Below are 14,114 nucleotides of genomic sequence, written 5' to 3'. Positions count from 1 at the left end.
TAATGGCTTATTAAAAAAAGAAGTTATAAAGCCTGTGTATAATCTTTAATGTTCAGCTATATTGAAAACATACTCACTTTTCATAAGAGAGAGACATGGAAGTGTTTGGGGGGTTTTGGTCAAGTAAGTTTTCTTAGCTAAATTTTTCCTGAAATAGTATGCTACTGAATTCTTCGTAAGATACTGACACTTACAAAACTGTATCTTATTGTCTTGCTTACCAGTATAATATGTTTAACAGTGTGATAATTCCTTAACTAACAATTTTATCCTGGTATCATCGAAGGGGAAGTAGGGTAGGGGAAAGGAGATGCAGGAAAAACTTGCGTTCTCTGATGCACAGTCCAACTCTGTTCTTCGAAGAGATGTTATAAGGCTGAGGCATTTTTGCTTACCGTAATATTAAATTTTTTTCAGCAGAATGATCAGGATCATTTTAGTAGCGAGTTTACTTTTTACTTTCCTGATCAGATTTACAATATAAATTCCTTCCCTACTTTATATCAAGAGAGTAGTTCACTTCTGTCTTTAGCTGGAATAAATCAAGAAAATTACAAGCCTAGTATGTGAATTTTGGGAAGGAATAGGTTGTTTGAGTAGAATACATGAAATATTCAAACTTGTAATGATTTCTGTAGCAGGAATTAAAATCACTTGCCAGAGGACAGGCAGCTTTGGCAGCGTACAGTGGCACTGCTAATAGAGTGTCTGTTAAGCTGCTATTAAAGATGAATTTTTGTTGTGACAGACCATTAAAATCTCCATACTGGGTCTGTCGTCGAAGCGTCATTCAGAATAGCAAAGTTTTAGGAGCATTCAATAGCCTTAACAGAGGATTGTCACAATTAGTGTGTCCCTTGGGTTCTGTAGATGCAGTTTCATGAAGGAGTGGATACAGCTGGCAGCTGCTGTCTAAATATATAAATGTCTTCTCCACACCCCAGTTCAAACTTCTTTTAGTATTTCAGTGAAGAAGGAAAAAAAGATTATTTTTGAAGCATGGAAGACCATCTCTGTGTTCAAAATGCAAGAGCAGAAGTACCTGTGCAACTCCTTGCTTTTGAAATGGTTCTAAATGTCATGTCAGGTGCTTTTTGGTGGAAGCAGTACACTTCAGGGGTATTATAATTCAACCCCCAATATATAAAATTTTAGATGTGCTGTCTTAATGTGATTTTTTTTTCAGAGTGGGTTTTTTTCCCCCCAAATGTTTTATTGAAGAGTGGACAGCATTGTTGGATGATGCCGTGTAGATAACGGTTATGGAATGGTGAGAAATTTGTGATTATAACGTAGCTTATATTTTTCTTCATTATTGAGTATCACGTTGTGACAATGTATATGTAAGACACAGGTACTGTTGAGAGGAGAGCTGAGGATACCTGCATGTGGTAATTTGCGGGCAGGTCCATAATCTTAACCTACGTTCCAGACTGACCAAAAGCATGCAGAGGAGTTTGGTCTTGGCAGGGGCACCGAGTTCATGAAGACTCAAGTCTTTTCTGAGCATGGGCAGAGCTCGCTCTCACCTCTGAGCTTGCTCTACTAGAAGCCTTGGCAGAATGAGCTCACGTCTGCCTATAAAATAACCTACAGACATACTTGGAAAATGCAGGTGGGCAGTCTAGCTCAAAATTAATAAGGAAGGTGTGTGAGATGGGCAAGATGACAAATCGTAAGTCTGTAACCCACCTCTCTATATCCCTTCCTATGAAATGTAACTGAAGAACCAAAGTGTTTTGATTTTTGTTGGGAAAAGCTGCAGAGGTGTACAGCAAAGCATATATAGGAGTGTCTCAATTGTCTACAACGAATTTAAGAAACAATTTTCCAAAGTTTGTATTGGGAAAGGAAAATGTGCTTTAAGAAAGTTACACCCAGCATAGCTAAGAGAGGTTGTAGTAGGGACCATGGGACTCTGCAGCATTGTGGCTCTGTATGAGAGTTATTAAAAAGATCTTGAATTACCCTTTTGAAAAGCAGGCTCTGCTGCGTTGTACAAAATGCCAAGGAAAAAGGTTTCATGTATTAACATTTAATTTCAAGAAATTTTATAGAAACTACAGCATTATTGCTTTTCAAGAATTAGACTTGTGCAGTACCTTATAACACTTGTGTTATGGTATGTTGATGTTTGATTTATGGCTCCCTTGGGTATGTTATGGATACTCTGCTTGTTCTTTGGTTTTGTTAATGTTAGCACTCGAGAGTGTACATTAATGACTAAAACTGCATAGTCAGCAAAAAGGTGCCAGTTCAGTGTTTAATTGTATGACTTTTATGTAGAAACTATTGCTAACATTTTGTTGTGAGATAGAGCTCCCAAAGCTTTAAATTATAAAGGCTTCTTTCAGCGGCCTGTTAAGAGCTGGTACACATAACTGAACATCTGGTTGTTATCAGTACATTTTCACTTCATTAAAAATTATAAATGCATATGGAGGGAAAATGAAATATTGTGATCTAGTTACATCACTGTAAAGTAGCACCCTGTGGTGCCAGGAGAAGTTAGTTGATATTTCTATTACATTCCATTATTTTCTGTATTTAACAATTGTTTTAGGTTGCAAACTTAGTCACCTCCAAATTTAAATGTTAGCAATGTTTTGACTCATTTAAGGATGCTCTATATATTCTGGGAGCTTAAAAGTCATATGGAGGTAGAAGGAGAGCGATATAATTGATTCTAAAGCACTATGGAATCATGCAGTGTAGGAACGTTGTCACGCACAGATGATGAGAAACGTTTAGGCTTTTTTTCCTTGCTAATTGGGGGTAGCAAAGAGGTTAAGAACTGCTTTCACTCCTATTTTGGGAGTGTCATGTTTTAATTTTTTTGTGACTTCCAAAACAATACGTCAGAATAGTGCTGCTTTAAAAAAAGACTATTTTATCAAGATTGTAGTAGCTCCAGTATTTGATAACTAGACAAAGTTGCCAAAAATGCTGAAGTCAAATAGCTCTTCAAAGGGAAACTTCCATCTGTTGAGACTTAGGTTGAAGCTGGGAAAAATAGCCAAACTGAAAGAGATTCGTATTCCTTCACTTTGAAGATCCTCAAAGTTTAAGACTGTTGTGCTCTATGTAGGAGGGATCTGATGAGTATAAAGGGAGTTTTATTTGCTGCTGCACCTTGTGTGGTGGTATAGCAACTACAAAAATACTTATTTATTTATTTATCTGGAAGATTTTCTTCATCACTCTTACAGCCTTTTCTCTTTTCTGATGGTAGATGTGTGGCCTCTTAAGTGTTTAAAGGTCCTAAGCCGGAAAATCTTTATCTGTGTCACATTCTTCTTCCTGTTCAAATTTAGTTTTTCGATCTCGGTGTTTCTCTATGACCTGTCTTTTTACTAGACTAGCTTTAATTTACACTGAACTTGTAACAAACTTTCTAATCCCGGAGGATAGTATTGGAGGTCTGCACTGTTTGTCATACATCATGCTGTATATTTAAGATCCTAATCTGCTTTCTCTGTTACAGTTTTCAGCCCTGTTTTCACTAAAAGTATTGGATCTTGAAAAACACCTGCTTGCTAGTATTTGGGTTTGGGCTTTGGTCTGGGCAGCAAAGGCACCTAGGCACTGAAGTCAAGCATATCTCTTTCTGGGACCTTGCAGAGTGTTTCAAATTGGTGGCAGCGACCAGGCTGACAGGCATAAACCTCTTTTCTCCATTGCCTGGAGAAGGATACGACCCACAGAGATTATTGCTGCTGCTCCATCAAGATAGCTCTGCCTTGAAACCAGCACATTTGAGAAGTGGTGTTACAGGGAGACTGTGGAGCAGGTCTGCCGTTCACACAGGCTGCATGGCTGGAACACACGACGTGATTCCTGTGGTCTGGCTCTGTCCAGATCTCTGCAATGGTCTAAGGTAGCTTTCTGAGCACCGGGGTCATCTTCTCTGTGGCTGCCTTTTCCCTGGAGCTTGGAAGCTACGCAAGCCCAGTTACTGGAGCTGTCCATTTTTATGGGTGTTTGGACTGCTCTCTTGTGTTCCCTTGTTCAAAAGGTAAGGTCCTTCACTTAGATTTAGCGGGTATTGCTAACAAAGCTTGTTGATATGAAAGGGAAGTACAGAAGAATATAGATTCTCTGTGCAACATTTAAAAGTCCTGGACTTTCTCGAATATTTTTAATCTGTAGAGGGAAGAAATGAATGCCGGTGAGGTTAAAACGTACACAGCCACGTGGCCTGAGAGAGTTTAGGAACAGGTCTAGGAATAAAGAGTGTTGAATCCAACTGTCATTTTAACCCTTTAAATACTCCTTTTAGAGTATTTCAATCTTTCTTGTTTTTTTTCTCTCTCATTCTGTCGCCCAATCAAAAATACTGAGCATGGGGGAGATGTAGGAGGAAATGTCAGAGATGCTGTCTGCTTCCAGTTAGTGTTTCTTGAGTGCCCCTTTGGGACATCTCCCAAATGTTTGGAGTCAGCTGTAATGAGCATAGTGCATTATTGGCTGCCACGATGCGTATTTGCCATCGATGGGTGTAAAATTAGGAGTGATTCCAAGAGGAAAGATTATGTTCACTTTGAGTTGTTGTACTTGTATCCTGAGACTGATAACCAGATATTCTTCTACTTGCCTTTCAGTTTTCAAAACTGATCCCATTCTCTGTGGTGACTCCTCTTTCACCTTTCTGGTGGGCCCTCAGGAAGCGGGGAAATGAAACCTGGTTCCTGTATGATTTGAGAGTTTTTGTATGAATCAGCCCTTTTGGCAACTCTCCTAAATTAGAAAATAAGTTACCTTTTAACCTTTTAATACTTAGAGTAGACAGCTCTGGCTGGGTGAAAGTTCAGGAAAATATTTAAACTGGGAGGGGGTTTGGTGTAGTGGTGTGAGGTGAAATGCAGAGATTTGTTTCTGACTGTTCAGCCTGTTTTCTCTGTAGGTGTGAAATAATTTATGAGCGCTCAGCCTCTGTTTGCTAAGGTATAGAAATAGCTGCATTTCATGGAGTAATTAAAGTGTTTACAACAACATGTACCTTCAGAGTAGTAATTGGATTTTCTAGCTGGGATTTTCCTATATATTGCCTCTATGCTTCATATTGGTTCCTCTTTCACAGACCTCTCTCTCGCCGGCAGGGAACACAGCTGAATGATGTGGTGAGCGCAGAATGCGGTTGTGAGCAGTGCTTGGCGTTGGAGCAAAGCCAGCAGCGGCAGGATGGTGACACATGGGTAGATTGTTGAAGTTCTTAGTAGATGATGCTGATAGAAGGTCATCCACATGGTTTTGAATGGAAAAAGCAGATGCCAGGACACTGGGGGGCTGAGGTTTTAACAGGCCCATAGGTCTTGTTCTGTGGGGAGTGAGTGCATCATTTGGAAAGACACTAATACATCCCCCTCACCAACTTAGATACGTAAGCTGCTTGTAGCATCAGAGTCCTGCAAACTGCTCTTACTGCTTTATCTTGAGCCTGCAGGAGTAGACAAGGGTATTTTGGGTTTTGTGTTTTCCCACAGGCTATGATTGACAGATGACCTTGTTATTATGACCATCATGTTTTGGTCTGCTTCAGACTCCAGCATTTTCTTTGTAGCTTGGAAGAAATCTACTTCGAAACCTAGTGGTGTGTCATGGTGTGGCATCTGTTTGCTGTGTGGTACCATTTAGTGTCAGCACTTGTCTGGGAGTGCAAGCAAGTAATGGTGAGTGTTCAAGCTATTGCAGTTGGAAGAGTTATTGCTCAGGCAGGTTGCCTTAACTGGCTGCTTGTGTGTGTTCTTTTCCTGTTTCTACCACAAAGAAGATCTTTTATTTTTGTTAAAGGTTACTGTTTTGACCATAGACCTCTTTTTCAGACATTTGGAGCTTCTTAAGTGCAGTATCAGCTTTGTGATATATTTGAAATAAGTGTCTGTAAAAGGGCAAGGTGAAATCTTGGTCCAGTTCCAGCAGACAACACCTTGCAAGGGTGTGATACGCAGATAGATGGTCTGGTGCAGTCCTCCAGCCCCAACCGCCTGAAGGTTGATAGCTCTGGTAGAATTTACAAGTCTGCCACCACAATTAATAAATAAAATAAATCAATAGAAATGTATGTTCTTGATGGCAGACCAGAAGAGGAGTGATGTTCTTTTGGTTTGTATCCTGGAAGAATTAGTTACTTATAAATTTCTTCTAAAGCAGTACTTCTTTTAAGTCTATGTGCAGTGCTGCTTGGAAGCAGTACTCCCAGGGCCACAGGTGTCTCAAAGAGGAGCCCAGGATCTCTGCTATCTACCTGACAAAGGGGATTAAGATGAAAGTGTTGCTCACTTACTGGAATTTTTGTCATTTGATTTTAATGAGTTGTTGTGTAAAGATTACTAGAATACAAATTGTATGTATGTGGTGGTTTAATTTAAGATGATCTGGTATCATTGCTTTTGGAAGGAATCCGTTGACGTATCAACTGTTTCTCATTGAAATATAGATACTAAAGTGTGTGTTAAATACATGCACACATTTATGTTATGCTAGCATCTAGGAATCTTGCATTTTGGAGCTCGAGTCATCATTCTCTGAAGAATTCATAGTTTAAGATAATCATGGATATGTATGACATGCCTTTGCTTTAGAGACTAAATGTGTATATATAACATTTGTTGCCAGAAACCGGTTTTAACTGGGGTATCACATGCAAGCACCTGGATTTATTCAGTCTGGTTAAAGAAACAGGCACTTGCTTTGTGTCACTGTGTAAGAAATGTGATACCAAGCAGGACAGCTACTTGTAATAAGGAAAGAACCCGAAAGCAGGAGAGAAATGATTGCCATGATTCTAGAGTTTGGTCTATGCCAGATTGTTCCCTCATGAAAGGAGTAAATCTTAAGAAGGACAAAAGAATAGTATCTGTTAGCTTGTCTACCTGATACGGGAATATATCCTCCAGTAGGAAGTAGAGAGAAAAAGAGGAAAAATGAGGTGAGAATAACTATTGAAATCTCCAAAAGAGAAAATCCAGAAGGAGCGGGAGGGAGGAAAAGACCTGTATATGCTTTGGTATGTTGCTCTATGATGTCCATTTACATGGGACATGAGCTTTATCTGAGTTCTGTGGATTTTTTTATTTGTTTCAGAAGACACTTGGGAAGAAAAAAAAAGCCCACAGAAACTCAAAACATCATGCAGTTCTCCTGGTTTTCTGAAATAAATAGCTAAATAATTTTGACATGTAATTGATACATGAGTTCATTATTCCTAGTTTCCTCCTTATCTGCAAGCAAACAGTTTTCAGAGGAAGTTGGAGATCAGCATAAATTCCATGTAAAGTCATTCTGTATGACCGCTAGCTTTGAATAAAATAAAAAAAAAAATTCAAACACAAACCTCCCTATTCTATAGTATCTCAATATAAATAAACAGTATTTTCTTTGAAGTTAAAAGAGGTTCCTGGTAGTTCTTGTGACCCTTTAGAAATGCTTGGGTTTCAGAAAACTGTACATTTGACCCTTGATGGAGAAAATAATTTTGCCCTGAAGCTTTATCCTTGTGCTGATAAATTAAGGGTGACGGTAGCTGAGGGGTTACCCCAGCTATCAGGACTCTGGTTGTGTTTATGTCAAAGCAGATTTAATTTGAATAGATTCTACAGGTTGAGTGGAATGTTTCTGCAGTTAAATGTGCCCTAACTGGGTTTTGAATAGCAAGAAAATTGGAATAACTCACTGGAGCTCCATGAATTTCGCTTGCTTTCTGTTTTTTTTTCTTTCAGAGTTATATAAGGGTATTGAAAGCAGATTTTTTTTTTTCCAAAAAAATATTACTTAATACATTACAGTAACCTCTTTGTTTATTTCTTTACACTAAATCTTATAAAAATAGAGAAGAATTTTGTAATGTCTCCTCAGATTTGCTATTCCACTTGTATGTTTTTTCAGAAAAATAAATGAATGATTGAAATGGAGAAATAGTAGACTCTAAAACTTGTTTCCTCTCAGCACAGTAACCCAGTAGATGTTGTAGCGTGTCGTGAAGCTAGCCTTTTCCTTCTGCAACAGGGTTGGAGACATTCTTGTATTCTCAGCCTTGGAAATTATAAACTTCAGAATTTTTTTTTTCTGTAGTTAAAAAGTATTTTTTCCAAGTCGTTGTTTTTATTTTGATAGAAAAACATTTCTTAATTTTTTGGCTAAACCGCTAGTAATCAGTGTATATATAGGTCTTTGCTTGGGATGAACCTAGGAACCATCCCCTAGGATGAACCTAGGGAAGTGAATTGCAGCGTCACTGTGTTGGAGCGGGAATGGGAGCGGGAGCCGTTCCCAGCTCAGCCTTGCTTCTGGCTGAGGTGAGTTTGCAGTGGAGCCAGATCACAGTGTAACCTCTGGCCTGATCTAGTTATCAGCATTTACACTGGCTAACTTCCTCAGTAGTGGGCAAAAAGTCAGGTAACTCACAGAAACTAAAAATAATTAAAATGTACTTCATGATTTTAAGGAAGCATGTTATTCAAGCAGCATGCCTCTTTCTGACCTGTAACTTAGAATGTTATGGATTCAACTACTTAAATCGTGCGAGAGAAAATAAAAACACCGAGTTTGCATAACCTTCACTTTCAAAAACACTTTTGTATCTGAGGTAGTGCGGTTCTGTGGACTGCGATCCTGGAAATTGTGATTCCAGTTTGCTGTTGACTTTGAGCAGGTAACTAGTACTCTCTCTGCTCAGAAACTCTGGCCTAGAGTTACTGCAGAAGAGCTTAACTTAAGCTGTCTGTACACCATGATGCATGAAACTCTTCTTCCTTATCCTTTACCGTAAGGCACGTTATTTACAGTATTTCTAGCAGCACACCTGAGAAGATTGAAGTATTTGAGTGTGCTAAAAATCAAACTGACTTCTGAATGAAATCCTGTTCATTTTGGTAAGGACCGTATGGGTTCTGAGCCTGAGAGTTTTACTGCAGTTAGTGTTTTCTGTGGTTAATTTATTTTGTTTCAAGAGAGATTGCACTGTACTTTTCAAGTCGTCATTATTTGAAAGAGCACTTGGTTTTTTGTTTATACTTGTTCTAACTGCCAAGAATAAAAGGTGTCACTGTAACAAATTAAAACTTAGCATCACTGCATAAACACACACTGATTTTTTTTTTTTTTAATTTTGAATAGAGATGCTATAAAATATTTGAATTTCGGAAGTATAAATAGATTCTGAATTTCCAGTAGGTTCCAGGTCAAAAAATCCTTGATAATTGATGCCTGTTGTAACTTGATGATACTGGATTGTGAAGCATACTGTTGGAAATTAAATAGTAACTGTGGGGGAAACATTAGAAGTACTTAATAACAACCTTTCTAATGGATTAGAGGATGGTACTGTTGCACTGAATGAAGTATCTCCTTGCTTTTGGAGGGGTTAAAAATAGTCTTTGGTTTAAAGCAAGAAGGATACTGGTTCATGTCCAAGTTATTTCATTGCATTTTAAAAAGCTTCATGTAGTCTGCAATTTATTACTCATTAAGGATGCATTTTAAAAATATTCGATGTATCAAGGTATCCCAGATAGTGGATCTTTCTCTTACCCATTTTGCTGCACAGCCTTTCCCAATTAACCTTAGCTTAATGATAAACTCTCTGGTGTCAGTATTTAATCATTACAGCACATTCTTTGGGATTGGCTGTAATAGCTTGAAACTTTAGACTTCACTGTTACCTCAAAAATACCATTTAAAACTGAACAACTGTATGTAGTATCGTGATATTCTGAGCATTTCTTACACTTAAACTAGCATTTGTGTATTCTGTTCCTTTCTTAGGGATCCACTTTTCCTGGCGGATGGAGCAGTGTTTGGCTAGCTGGGTATTTCTCTGACTTAGCATGATGGTTTTGTGACAACTTTATTTAACAGGACAAAGGACATGCTTTTGAGATCTATTTATTATTTTTAGAGTGAAGTGTAGTCTGAATGTTGCAGCTGTAATGTTCTGGACAATACCTCAGTGTTTTTACATTGTCTTGTCTTTTGGCATATCAGGGGAAAAAAAAAAGCATATATCTGAGAAAAACAGCCCATTGTTGGTATAAAGTGAGTTTGGTTTCTTAATTTGTTGTTTACATGTTCCCAGTTGAAACTGACTGTGCTGAACAGTGTATAACCTCGAGTGAAGCTACCAGGTGTTCTTGGAAGTTAGTTTGTAAACAAACCCGGTAGATTAATCTTTATTTTTCCTTTTTTTCATGCAGAGATATTACATACGGCATTTCCTTGGAAGCTGTGACAACTCTCATTGTCTTCCTCTCCTGCCAGTTATTCCACAAAGAAATTCTACGAGAGAGCATCATTCACAAATACCTGATGCGTGGTCGATGGTATGTCGTGTTGTGGGGTCTAAGGCAGAGCAAATGCTTTTGATGGCTTGTTTAGACTGTTTGTTCTTGAAAACAAAAGACTGTAAAATACATTTTGATAGAAAACTTGTTCTGCTCAAAAGAAAACAGAACACAAAAGCAAACATCTGTAAAGTATGATGGAAGGTTTCAGGTTTAAATCTCACAGCCCAGACTTCAGTAAAACTATTTTGCTAATTTTTATTTTTTCGTATAATTTCATTAACTTAAAACAGCTTTTACTTTTCAGGACGGATTTTTTGATCCGGCTATGGGTCTTTTCCCGTAACATCACAGTCTAGAGAACACATGCACCTCAGAAATGCTAATGAGCCTCTTGCGAAACAAATAAAAAGCAGCCCCTCGAAAGATTGCACATATGTGCTACCTTGAGTTTCAAGCTGCAATAGTGGAAATATTTAGCAGGTGGTAAACTCGGTCGTATGAGTAATACCACTTGTTCTGGCGAGTCGGTTGCTTTGTTTAAATGCTTTGTCACGGTGGCTTATACGCATTTTAGTCAGGCTACCATTCATTCTCTCCCAACTTTAAATTCCATGTGGGGAGGTTTTTGGTAAATGTACCTATTGCCTGGTTTTCTGAAATTTCTACTAGATGTAAGGGAGAGGAGGGAGGCACAGCTTGGCTGCGGGCAGAGGGAGCACAGGGCAAACTTCAGCCTGAAACAGCAGCAAGGTAGAGGCAGAGCCTCAGTATCTGTGGGATCTGGTGGTACTTAAATCTCTGGACTGAAGGAGTTGAGGGTTTGGGGCAAAGTGGGGAATGTTTGGGAGAAGAGGGAGTATGTGGTCTAAGAGGTCTGGGTTGGGAGTAGCAGAGGAGTTGGAGGGGTAGTGGTTAGAGGGGACTGGAATTCATTGTAACAGAGCCCCTGTCCAGCTTTAATCCTATGGAATGGGAACCAACTGTTTGCTTTTGTGGAAATCCTTCTCTGTTTTGGAAATACTGTAACTTTTTATTTATATCCAACAAAATTTATGTGCATTTTTCAAAATCGCTGATGTGAGTTCAGATGTTTCATTGGTCTTTGCAAATTGGCCCCAGCACACAGGCAAAAATCTTGGGGGCGAGGGGGCAGAGAAATACGGTTGTTACCTGTTCTATGTAACCAAAGCATGGAGCAAAAACTAAACAAATATAATGTTTCTTTCCCTTGCATAAATATTTTCCAGTTGTGTCTTGAGGTCAAAGAATACAGGGATTCCACAAATTAAACAATGGATTTAAAAGTAGCATTGAAAAAAGAAAACAAGAAACAGTTTCCATGATGCTGCTGGTGAAGGTGCTCCTACAGAGCCCTGCTGAAGTCAGGCGTTCTTTCCCTTTCCAGTCTGCTCGAGTCTGGGAGAGTTACTTTCTGTGTTTAGTGCCAACCACCAGCCTTTGCACCCTGCCTGGGCTTTGTTGTGCCAATTTTTGCAAGTTGTGAGTCAACTAAAGCTTTTTTCTTGTTCTTTTCAGTCTCCCATATACCAGCAGACTTGTGAAAACTTTACTGTATAATTTCATTAGACAAGAAAGAAGCCCTCCTCCAGGAACCCATGTCTTTCAGCAGCAAACAGATGGAGGAGGACTACTTTATGGAATTGCATCTGGGGTGGCAAGTGAGTCTTATTTTCTGTAAACTATATTTCAAACCTTATGAAATGTTGCTTTCTGTGTGACTTCTCTTACAGACACACCTGTGGCCCATTTCTTTTTCAACAAGTCATACCAGTGTGCTTGCTGAGTATAGAAAACCTGTCCACAGGTCTGCTTGGGTTGTAATCATATATAGTCCATCTTGAGATGTGTTAGAATCTGAGGCGATTGTATGTGCAGGCACTGCAGGGATACCTTCACATGGTAAAAGTAGAACTTAGTCCCTATTCTTCTTCTAGTGAGACATTAAAAAAACACCCCAAAACCAACCAAGTATAAATCACATGCTTCGACTTAAAATGTTGTAAGAAATACTTTTATATGCATATTTTATTCTTTATAATTGCTCAGTGGATATGGTGGCCTGCTCTGTGGCTCTGCTTGAGCAGAAGGGTTGGACTAGGTAGTCTCAAGAGGTCCCTTCCAGTCTCAAGGATTCTTTGCTATAAGGGGGGGTGACCAAGATAGGAATTTTTGTAACATATTGTAGTGTATGTCTTTCCCAGTAGGTTGACTAATGTTTTTTCCTGAATAGTATGACTAGATTCTGACCTTCTGTGGGTGGACCGTTTGCTATAGAGAGATATCGCCTGAAGAATATGAAAGACTTGATGCCTCTTTTCGTTAAGGAAAAGGGTTCTCGTGTTTGTTGTACTATATACTGTGTTTTGGCTGATAGTTGCTCTCTTCCCCCCATAATGTGTTTTATTGGTGTGTGTATTACATATAAAAATTCTTCCTAAAGGTTTTTCTTTTCCATATAATAAGAATAAAATAGAATATAGTGCTAACAGTAAAAGTATGTGTTGTTTTCTTTTTCCCCGATAAACTAAATAACACTTTGCAAGTCAGTTGCTGTTAAAACTGATACTATTTATTTTGCTCTCTTGTGAAATCCATTCACTGGCAGCTTCCCTAGGGGATATTAAAGTTCAGGCCGCAATTGGTCTGCCAGAAAATATTTTACAGTCTGTGACAGTGCCTGTGGATCTCCTCATGGAGGCAGTAAAAGAGCACGCCTTTAACTTGGTGCAGCGTAGCCTAAACACGTGTAAGATGAGGTTACGCACAGCTCAGTGTGCTGCTGGCACACGCATCTCCTGCCTGGTTTCCAGTTTACATGCTCAAGGGTAGATCACTGCAACGTTTGGGTCCTGCCCGTAATGTAAATGCATCCAAAAAAACAGTTGCTTGGTTTGCAGTTTATTTAAAGAGAGAAATTAATTAAATTGTTCCTTACAACCTTTTTATTTGAGAGTCCCAACAGATACATTCTCTTCGTTCTTTTCAATTGCTAAAGAAAATTGTCTTAAAATGTTTTCCCGCGGCAGTTTTTAGTATGTGGTTTGTACTTTGGCTTGTGACTCAAGAGCGGTTCTCACTGCGTATTTTGATACCTCTACTTACCTGTTGGTTTTATGCTGCTTGGTTCTAATCTCTCTAGTCACGCTTGAGTGTCTTTCTGCCTTAGTGCTGCCATGGGCAAAAAAGCTTTTTTCCCCCCCTCTTCTGGTTACTTGATTGATTTGTAAAGTCCATCCAAATTGCCACCGCTCCTGCCTTCCTCTGTAGCTCTTTTGATATCATATCCCCCCATGACTTTTTCCTTCTTGTATTTCTAAATGCAAACTCTTAAGGTTTCAGCCTACGTCTGTTCTTGTCTCTTCCTACACTTCCACCCCCTTCACTCCCCTTGAACCATTCTCTTAACAACTCCCTTTGGCATACTCCTACGCTAATTTTGTTGCTTCTTTCGTGAGTACCTGAAGTGCCATCTCTTCTCCCAGTGAATTAAGTATCTTCGTTTAAAGCTTTAGGTAAAAGAGCCTTTATAAAGAGCTTTCTAATGACCTGCGTGGGAAAGGGGAAAAACAAGCACCAAATCCTGTTAGAAAATTGAAATATTTTTTCTGTTTGTGCCCAAACAGTTAGTTAAAGGTTTTTTGTGCCTGATTATTTGCCTGTCTGCAGCGTTGGACTATAGGTGAAACTTGGACACAATAGGATTGGTAGAGTAAATAGCATATTTGCCCATCTTTGGCAAAAGAGTTTTTTGCAAAAACTCCTTTGTTTAATATAGCATCGGGTGCGTGAGTAGAGCGCAATACAGATTAGACG

The 14,114-nt window shown here is 38.9% G+C and overlaps 1 protein-coding gene across 1 annotated transcript in view; it reads left to right on the top strand.

Annotated features, from left to right (window-relative positions):
* Positions 1-11,959, top strand: part of LOC104617821 (dymeclin-like) — a gene marked incomplete at its 3' end in the record, with an annotated part of 34,690 nt that extends 22,731 nt beyond the window's left edge. The window contains exons 6-9 of the mRNA XM_010283242.1: positions 5,081-5,195; positions 8,589-8,650; positions 10,191-10,316; positions 11,817-11,959. Of these exons, the coding sequence (XP_010281544.1) occupies positions 5,081-5,195; positions 8,589-8,650; positions 10,191-10,316; positions 11,817-11,959 (446 nt within the window). The remainder of the gene's footprint in view (positions 1-5,080; positions 5,196-8,588; positions 8,651-10,190; positions 10,317-11,816) is intronic.
* Positions 11,960-14,114: the final 2,155 nt, after the last annotated feature.

This window comes from Phaethon lepturus, unplaced genomic scaffold, assembly GCF_000687285.1.
Source record: "Phaethon lepturus isolate BGI_N335 unplaced genomic scaffold, ASM68728v1 scaffold10773, whole genome shotgun sequence".
In the NCBI taxonomy this organism is placed as follows: Eukaryota; Metazoa; Chordata; class Aves; order Phaethontiformes; family Phaethontidae; genus Phaethon; species Phaethon lepturus.
This window is presented reverse-complemented; position numbering and strand designations above follow the sequence as displayed.